The sequence below is a fragment of the Humulus lupulus genome, chromosome 7 (assembly GCF_963169125.1).
Source record: "Humulus lupulus chromosome 7, drHumLupu1.1, whole genome shotgun sequence".
Classification (NCBI taxonomy): Eukaryota; Viridiplantae; Streptophyta; class Magnoliopsida; order Rosales; family Cannabaceae; genus Humulus; species Humulus lupulus.
Genome location: NC_084799.1, coordinates 76,935,936 through 76,945,646, shown reverse-complemented (window position 1 = coordinate 76,945,646; position 9,711 = coordinate 76,935,936). Strand labels below are relative to the sequence as shown.

Genomic DNA, 9,711 nt, shown 5'->3' with positions numbered 1-9,711 from the left:
AATTATTTTTTATTTTATTAAAAATAATAAAGATTTTTTATAATATTTAATTCTTTTAATATATACGTATAATAAAATGATTAATTAAATTTTAAAAAATAAAAAATCAACATAAATATTGTCTATTTTTAAATTATTATAAATTTTGATCATAACAAATAATTTAAATTTAGTCAATTTGATACGACAAAATACAAAACTTAAATAAAATAAAATAGATAAGAATATAGTTTAATTATATCCCATTAAACTTGCAGCAATCAGATCTCTAGTATTGTCCATTTCATTTAAATTTGAAGCTCTAGCTGTCTCATCTTCATCTTCAATATTAGTTTGATCTTCTACACAATAATATGGATTATCTCTAATTTTCTCAAAATGTCGATCACGTTTTGCATGCCTTCGAATGTAATTATGCAAGGTCATTGATGCAATCACTATTTTCACTTGCTTCTGATATGGATAACTAGGCATATCTCTTAATATTTTCCATCTTTTCTTCCATACTCCAAAAGTTCTTTCAATAACACTTCGAAGAGAAGAATGTGCCTGGTTGAATACCTCTTTATAACCAGTAGGTTTGCTACCTCGTTGAAATTGTGGTAGATGGTATCTTTGGCCTTTATATGGTCCTAAAAAACCTGTAATTTGTGGGTATCCCGCATCCACTAAATAATATTTTCCTGTCAAATAAAATATAAAAATATAATTACAAAATTATAAAGACTTTAATATTTTATAAATGTGTTTAGATGACAACCTTGGGGAGGTTTTGGAAAATTTGAAGTTGAATCACGTAAAGCTGTATAGAAAATTCTTGTATCGTGAGCAGAACCTTCCCACCCAGCATATGCATATATAAATTGCATATCAAAATTACATATTGCCATGACATTCTGAGTTGGTATCCCTTTTCTACCAACAAATGGTACTTGATCTTCAGGTGGAATTACAGCATTCACATGTACACCGTCTATTGCGCCAATACAGTTCTAGAAAAAAAATACAAGATTATAAAAATATACTCTAGTTAGAAAAAAAAATTATTAAAAAATTGTATAATTTTAAAGTATGACTTACCTTAAAATGAGGCATATATCTAGAATCTTTCAATATCTCTTCAGGAACATCTTTAAATTCTGGGTCTGGTGGTTTTAATACATCTACACTCATATGACATAAAACATCTAAAACCTTGTTGAAATATCGACTAACTGTCTCGCCTGAGTGTTGGAATCGCTCTTGTGTTAATCGGTTTCCAGCACCGTGACCTAATGTAAATAAAAACATGCCTAATATCTCAAGAGCACACATTCTCTTTGAACCCTTAAATCCATAATTAGCTTCCAATTCATCGCATATTTTAATGAAAACATCTTTCTCCATCCTAAACATGCTATAACATCTACTTTCATGTCCTTTTAATATTTCCATCAACCACATATGACCAGTTTGAGAAGAATTCATACAAGGTGTCTTTTCAATATATGTTGTATAATAATGTTGAACAAAGTATGTAGCTATAGACGCCGATTGTAACTCAATCTCCTCATCCGTGTCTGCCATTATTTCTAATTTAAAATAAACCTGTGTATATTAAAGAGTATATAAAATACATGCCAAATAGCCATAAAGTATTCATAACAAATGCAAGTGAAAAACATAATAAAGCATATTTATATTAAATAGTGACAACACCAAGTCTTGAGAGCAATTTAAAAAAAAAGTCTGTAAAGAAATAACATAATAAACATATACTAACGTCATAACACAAAGTTTAGAAAATAAATACTACTACTACTATAAGTCATAGTATTATAATTATCCCAGAGTATGCTCATTCTTGAGCCAAGTAAGCATCAACTCAGGTTCTTCCAATGAAGCAAACATCTCTCTCTTCTCTTTCATGATAAACAAGCGAGTTGCAAATAAATACAAGCTGCTCCCTTTCTCAATTCCAGGCAAAGAATTTAAAATTTTCATAACTTCGGTAATACTATTCTCCTTTCTAGCTGTTTCAATATTTCTACTCCTTGTCTCCACAGCATCAGCAAGGCGACCAATTTGTTCAAATATCATTAAAGGCCCTGTCTTCTTCATTTTTCCTTTTCCATGTTTCATTGCTTTATTTTGTTTCTCAAGTGGCTCGGCTAATCTCTTGTTATTTTTCTCTCTAAGAAATCTATCAGTATTAGGCATCTCTAGATCATCGTCACTACTCTCAAGTTGTTCATGTAAGGTTTCAATATTGTTAAAAGGTTTTTCAGACTCAGATGGAATTATTCCAGATGAAGGTGTCCAAGCATACTCTCCTGTAGCAACAGTGTTCATGAAAATCCTATCTAATTTTTCCTCTACCTCTGGTTCAATTCCCCGAATGCGAAACTTTGCAGCATCGGGATGACTCTACAAAAAAAATTTGTTAATTAAATGTAACATTTATGAAAAAAAAAAGTCTTTTAGTTTCATATAAATATTTAACAAGATTATAATGTACCTGTAATTTACTATTCCACCAATCTTCGGTTGCATCAATTGTATTCTTTTTTATATTCCATCCTAAGCCAGTTTCTTTTCCCTTGAGTTGCTTCCAAAGCTTCCATTCATTTTTTAATCCATCCCACTTATTTTTCAATTGTGGTCTAGTGTAATCTCTTCCAGTTGCTTTCTTCATATTTGTAATCAAGTTTACATATCCAACTTTATCTAAATAAGTAGTAGGACGATGCCCATCATCAACCTCTTTGATACAGAAGTCTAAGAAAAAATTCAAACTCTCTGAATTCCATATTGCTTTACTTCTTGGTACGTCACTCTTGGTGCAAATATTATTTTCATTTTCCATCTAATAAAAGTGAAATGATAAGTATAAAAAAAATACAAAAGTAGAATGATGTATCCATATACGCAACAACTCTTATCAATCACTACCATCTATGTAAAACTAAATAATTCAACTAAAGTTCAACATATCCAACTTCAAGACTATTCTTAAAGAATCCCTTGGGAGAAGATAAAACACACACATATGTACATTCATATACATGTAAAAAGGTTACTATAAATCAACTTTTGAAGTGAGAAAATTAAGTAAAAATAAAAGAACTAAAACGATATTTTTGTTATGTATATGGCAACCATAAATGATTCATCTTTGAATGTAAAAATTGTATTTTTAATGTCCACTTCTCGGCTGAGAGAGCAGACAACCATAAATAAAATTATTTTAATTATAGATATTGTTAGACAAAATATATCCCCAGCTCGACTATATATATATAAGATATATTATAGATTTGTATAAGGTTTTCAAGTTGTTTGTTTCATTAGACAAAATATTATACACTACTTTTTGTACTGATTAAGATTCTTGTTTTGTTGTAGTAAGATAAGATGGAGTGTCCAATTCTACTAAGGATAAATAAACTGTTGGGTGTGTTCTTTCTATTTACTCTTACTTTCCCTTTTATTTAAATTTTTATATGTTTGAGATTTGAAAGTATTAAACTAATCCTCATAAAATCCTTTCTTAATATAATATACAAACACAAGCACACACGTCTGATGATGATGAATTATTCACATGTTAACCCTCATTTTTCTAGCTAAACAAACAACTCTTCTCTCTTTTATAAAGAGAAAAAGTGGCTAGAATGATTTGTTCCATTATATTCTTAATGTCTTGACCATTCAACCACACACTATATGTATATGGATCTTTTACTTTTACTTTTTTCTTTACTTTTTTACATTACTCTGTATATGTATATGGATCTTTGCTATCATTCCATTGCATCTCTCTCTTTCCAAGCAAACAATTATGGAAAGCAGAAATCAATCAAAAATTGGATGCATCTGCATACACATATCGGAATTTTTCCGTGTCGCTCCCAACACTCAAAGCATTCAATATAGCATTCAATATATATATATATATATAAAATGCCCTTTAATAAATCTGTGTTTAATATAGCATTCAAAAAAAAAGTTAGAGAAATACCTTGACTTGATTGTGCTGGAGTTTTTGACAGAGAAGTGTAGATCGTGAGGAAGAAGGAAGAAGAAATGGTGAGGCAAGGTGAAGAAGATTTAACGATTGAAAAAGAAGACCTAATAATTCTAATTTAAATGAGGGTATTTTGGTCCAAAAAAAATATCATTAAACCACAATTTCAGCTTCCCGTATAAGCTAAAATCTCAAAGTTGGTGTGGGCCAACTTTGATAAAAAGCTATAATTTTAACCTAAATTCCTAAAAAAGCTATTTTTTTTATTTTACCAAACACTTTTTAGTCAATAGCTTTTTTAAAAAGTGCTTTGGGCTTTTCAAAAAGCCATTCCAAACGGGGCCTAAGTTGGTTTGCCCCTCCCACGTGTCGATCTTCACTTTCACGCCCTTAGCCACTCCTGTTGTGGCCAAGGCCTTTGAGTTGATTGCCTTCATGCGACCCCGCATCTTTCTCCAGCTTTAGTCCCAATCATTTGGCTTCAAGCTCTGAGATGAAGTTATGTGTGGCACCAATATCAATCATCACACTCTTGGATGGTTTGTCATTGATGGTGGCATCCACGAACATCTGTCCCTTCCCCAGGGTCTTCTTCCCTTTTTTTCCATGTTTCTTGAGAGCATTCAATAGGCAGACAGCTCCCATGTGTGCGTACTCTTCGTTCTCCTCATCTCCTTCACGGTGTTCTTCTTGGCTAATGAGGGCACTCAACTTGCACCTGTAAGGGAAAGCTTCCGATTTATGTGGTTCTTTGCAAAGCCAACAAGCTAGTGGCTTTTTCCCTGTGGTAGTGTCTATCCCATTGGAAGAGTTGGACTCTAGTGCCCTCTTCTCTCCCCCACTCTTACTCTGCCATGACTTCCCAGACTTCTTATTCCTAATACTACTTGAGCTGGCTGGAGGGGTAGTCCTCTTCGGCAAGTTGCTCTCCTGTGTGTAATCTGTCAAGCGTTCGGCGGCAGCTTGAGCGATAGCTAGGTCAGTCACACGATGCCTCTGAAGTTCTTGCTTGGCCCACGGTTTTAATCCTTCGAAGAAATAAAAGAGCATGTCTACTTTAGACATGTCTTTAATATCGAGCATCAGTCCCAAAAACTTCTTCATGTATTCTCGGACTGTCCCGACTTGCTTAAGCTCTCTCAACTAGTGTCGAGCCATGTAGGCGACATTTTCTGACAGAAACTACGTCTTCAATTCTCTCTTCAAATCTCCCCATGATGTGATGGTGCATCTACCATTCTCGATGTCATCATATTTTGTCCTCCACCACACCTTTGCATCCTTAGACAAGTACATGGTAGCCATGGCAACCTTTCCTTCCTCGAAATCAACCCGCACGGCTCTAAAGTAGTGCTTCATGTCAAAGAGAAATTTTTTCAAGTCCTTTGCGTCTCTAGCCCCATTATAGGGCCTCGGCTCAGGCACTTTCACTCGGCCATACTCCATACCTATGGGGCCGTTGCAAGCGCATTCCCAACCACTCGCATGGTTAGGTTCACCTTTGTGGATAACTCAGCCATCTCATCATTGAGTGCTCCAACTGACTCCCTACAGTCCTCTGTGATGTCGTTTATGGATTCTTGTTGGTCTTTCAACATGTGCTCCACTGTCGCAATACGCTCCTCCCACCAAGGGGTATCAGATGTACTTGTCAGAGTGTTTCTTTGCTCCAACGCAATTATCCGGGCTAGCAGAACGTCATTCTCCTTCTCTAGCACGGCTAGGCGATTGCTTGTGTCGGACGATCCAGAATTACGGATAGCAGAGGATAGATCCCTGGCCATCTTGTCCATGCCATCTAATTCCCCCACGCGCTTCTCAAGCGCTTCGATTCTCTAAGTATTGCTCACCATTTGTGCGTTCCACCAAGCTTTCTCGAACCCGTCTCTGATACCAACTGTCAAGGGCTGGCTATTGGGATCTCCAAATAGACGGAACGTGTGACACTTGCGTACACTCCAAGCTAGCAAGTCACCCTACAACTCACGCCTGCATGCAAACAAACTCATTGATTAGCCACAAACACATCTTGAGCATGCAACGGGCAATAACGAAGTATGAACAAGCACAAAGCAAGTCATTCCATAGAACGTCCACATTACACAAAATCATACAACAAGACAAGTGGCACGCGATGGCTCAACAAAGACAACAATCAAGTAACACATAGGCAATAAGGAAGCATACACAGGCAAGTATGGATAAATATCGTTTTATTAATTTATGGCCTTAATATGGCAAGGGAGTACACAGATTTAGCCTCTATCTACTGGTGGCCATGGTGATTCCCTAATGCACTAGGTCACTCCCCCTAAGGAGCATTCTAGGGATACAAGGTCTTCCCAGTAACATATACGATTTTTGTCTGGGAGATATATGCATAATTACAATATCGCCACTACCCTACCCTATGAGGTTGCTTGGTGTAAGACTTGACTAATGATCAAGTACTAAGGTATGCTCACTTACAAATAGCCCCATGTGGGTGTGCCAAAGGGGCAGCACCCCACACTGAGCACCTAGAAGTGTGTTCTAGAATATGAATACTCAAGAGTGTACTCAGTATTAATGGAAACATTAACCAAATGTTCATCACAGGAAGGAGGCTCAAAGTCCTTACTATGCAAGCACAAGCAAGAACTTGAGGAAAATGTTATACTTGCTCTTCACGTATGTGAATGTGAGGAAAAATGACAAAGTTAGTAAGAAGCAAATTTTACACGAGGAATAATATAGTAAAAAGAACTTGCTTAGAATGGAATAAAGATATAAGCTGTGTAGTGCTCAAGTTGTTAGGATAAGACTTATTTCATGCCAAGTCTAAAAAATAACACATTCAATGCAAAACTGTTGAATGTTGGATTTACATATATTTATGATTTTAATTTATATCCATAATTAAATTGGGTCGAAAGGTACTTACTAATAATTTTTTCCTTGCAAGAATTTGAAATCGTCTACTTTTCACGGGCCAATATATTGAAACAATCTCCTTCTTAAGTTTATAGATTGATTCTTTACATTTGCTCCCAGTATAAATGGAAATAAATTGTAGGAGAAGGAAATGTAGTTTTGTTAAAAACAAATTATAAGAGTATAGCTATGAGACGTGATATGGTGTCCAACATCGTTTTATGTGGCATTATGTAAGTAATAAAATTTAATGATTTTAATATTTTAAGATTGCTACAAGGTACATTTGGGTGCCCAACACCCTATAACATGATATATGACAAATTAGTAGTAAATCTCACATATTTTAATTTAAATTGAAATATGTGAAACTTGATATTAATTTGTATTAATAATAGTATGGTGTGTAATAGGTAATGATGCATATGGGATGGGGAAAAAGGAGGGAGTGCTTCCTCCGTCCCCATTTACAATTTTCATCCCCATCCCCCGCTTATTCGTTGTTGGGGGCGGTACAGGTAATCTCCACGAGAAACTTATTTACTTTTAAAAATTAAATTAAAATTATAAGATAAAAATGGTGAATTATGTATAAATGAAAATATTATACAATATTTATGATTTAAAATACTATATTGACACAAATAAAATTTAAATTTTGTAAAAAGATACTAATATACTACAGTGAAAGATATAAAATCAAAAACAACTATTAAAAAAAATTTAAATGGGCCCGTCCTCGTCTCCACCTCACCTCATTTAATATTCGGGAACAAAAAATTATCTATGTCCATGCTTTGTTCCATATTTAGATGGGAATTCCCTATCCCATTAGGAGCGGTCCCCACATGATTTGTCCCCATGGAGAAATGTTCATTCCTAGTGATAGGGTTTTGGACACTATAGGAGTACTTTAATAATTCTCATTATAACATGAAGGAAAAATTGAGCGAAAATACCTAAATTTTTCATATTGTAACACTTAAATACTTAATTTTTTTTTAGCGGCTAAAATACCTAAGGTATTTTCGCCGCAAACTTAGGTGTTACAATATTTAAGTTGTTTATAACATGAAATTTGTAAATTATGAAGTTCTTTATAACATGAAATTTTCCTTTTAAAATTAATTATTTTTTGTTTGACAAATGGCCTAATACTCATAATACATGGTGGAATCTCTTCCAAACAAGTAACCTTATTTTCTACTTATAGTGCATATAATCCATGAGCAACAATATTATCATTGTGCAACATATCACTTAAACATACACCCAGAAAGAAAGACAGATAACAATGATCTAATATTTCTAAAGAGACAACCCTAATGAGAAACAATCTCGTGGGAAGGAAAGACATAATTTACTAAACTACAGAATCAATCTCTACAAAAGTGACTGTAAACCAAGCTCCAAAAACCATCGAATAGTATAAGTAATAGCCATGCCTCTTTGGGAGAATAAAGCCAAATGATCAAAGGATGACCTCACTCAAAAAGAAGACAGCAAACGAGCATTGAGATCACAGCATCGACAAAATTAAGATCATCGAATCAGTTACCAAGAAGGATGACCCTCCATTATTTGCGGATAGACTAGCAACTTTTGAAGGCCATGAAGGTGTTACTATTTGATCTTGGCTGCGTACTGGTGTCAAGATATAAAACTGAATAACCAAATAACCAATAACAAATATGCATGTAAGTAAAATATAATTAATATTACAATAAATATTATTATAATTAAATTTAGCATGTGTCCAACCCTTATGATTTAATTTTTGAAATAATAAATTACATAAAATAGAAAGAATGTATATTAGAGAAAAAAAATCATTGGAAATTTATTTGGTAAGAGCTTCAAAAAGAGCCCTACCGATGAGGCTCTTTTGTGTTCTCAATCCGTGAACAATTTTTGGCGCGATTTTTTTTGTGATCGTGTATATTGTAGTTATTTAGAGCATCCTGCAAATTTTTAGAAAATTCTGAATAATTTACAGTGTCGAAAACTAATTTAAAAATAGGTTGTTGCACGCATGACTAATTTTTTTATACGCATGGAAAATAACATGTTTAAACTAAGTTTTCGGTACTGTAAATTATTCAGAATTTTCTAAAAATTTGCAGGATGCTCTTAATAACTACAATATACACGATCACAAAAAAAATCGCGCCAAAAATTATTAACGGGTCAGAAATACAAAAGAGCCCCATTGGTGGTACTCTTTTTGAAGCCCCTACCATAAAATACTCCAAAATCATAAACTGTAAAAAAGAATCAATTGAAATTGAAGAAGGAAAAAAAATTAAATGAAAAAAAAATTAAATAAAAGATTTATACTTTTTTGGACCTGTGTTTTGTCACATTACCTGTTTGGACCCAGTGTTTTGACAAATTATTTTTTGGACCCTATGTTTTGTAAAATAGTTAAAATAGAACCCTAAACTCAATTTTGATGAAGAAAAATTGAATATAACAACACAGTTTTTAAGTAGAATGATTTTATTTTTGTTCTGAATTGTTAGTTTGGTAAATTATTTGTGATTTTAGTTAGAAAATATTGACCAAAATTGAGTTTAGGGTTCTATTTTAACTATTTTACAAAATATAGGGTCCAAAAAATAATTTATCAAAATACATAGTCCAATCAGATAATAGGACATATCTACAAATATATAAACCCTTATATAAAATACATCATTGAAAAATAATAAAAAATAAATAAAGACAATACTCTTAAAAAAAAAGTGAAACACACCTTTTAAAATTAGTTTTGATATTTAAAAAAAAAAAAT

The 9,711-nt window shown here is 33.3% G+C and overlaps 2 protein-coding genes across 2 annotated transcripts; both read right to left on the bottom strand.

The window, feature by feature from the left end:
* Positions 1-231: 231 nt before the first annotated feature.
* On the bottom strand, positions 232-1,566 carry LOC133791872 (protein ALP1-like). Its single transcript, XM_062229779.1, has 3 exons — positions 1,081-1,566; positions 761-992; positions 232-683 (listed from the first exon to the last, which is right to left on the bottom strand). The coding sequence occupies exons 1-3, from the start codon at positions 1,564-1,566 to the stop codon at positions 232-234; spliced, it is 1,170 nt and encodes a 389-aa protein (XP_062085763.1).
* An 88-nt stretch (positions 1,567-1,654) lies between these two features.
* On the bottom strand, positions 1,655-4,023 carry LOC133789732 (L10-interacting MYB domain-containing protein-like). Its single transcript, XM_062227493.1, has 3 exons — positions 4,001-4,023; positions 2,498-2,845; positions 1,655-2,406 (listed from the first exon to the last, which is right to left on the bottom strand). Exons 2-3 carry the CDS (start codon positions 2,843-2,845, stop codon positions 1,822-1,824), a joined length of 933 nt encoding a protein of 310 aa, XP_062083477.1. The 5' UTR covers positions 4,001-4,023; the 3' UTR covers positions 1,655-1,821.
* Positions 4,024-9,711: the final 5,688 nt, after the last annotated feature.

Bases quoted from the DNA above. Each gene is read 5' to 3' on its own strand.
- LOC133791872 (XM_062229779.1), bottom strand. From the start codon at position 1,566: ATGGCAGACACGGATGAGGAGATTGAGTTACAATCGGCGTCTATAGCT. The intron at 993-1,080 runs GTAAGTCATACT...TTTTTTTTCTAG, and splicing joins GATATATGCCTCATTTTAAG to AACTGTATTGGCGCAATAGA. The intron at 684-760 runs GTTGTCATCTAA...TTTATTTGACAG, and splicing joins TTTTCCAAAACCTCCCCAAG to GAAAATATTATTTAGTGGAT.
- LOC133789732 (XM_062227493.1), bottom strand. From the start codon at position 2,845: ATGGAAAATGAAAATAATATTTGCACCAAGAGTGACGTACCAAGAAGT. The intron at 2,407-2,497 runs GTACATTATAAT...TTTTTTTTGTAG, and splicing joins GGTGGAATAGTAAATTACAG to AGTCATCCCGATGCTGCAAA.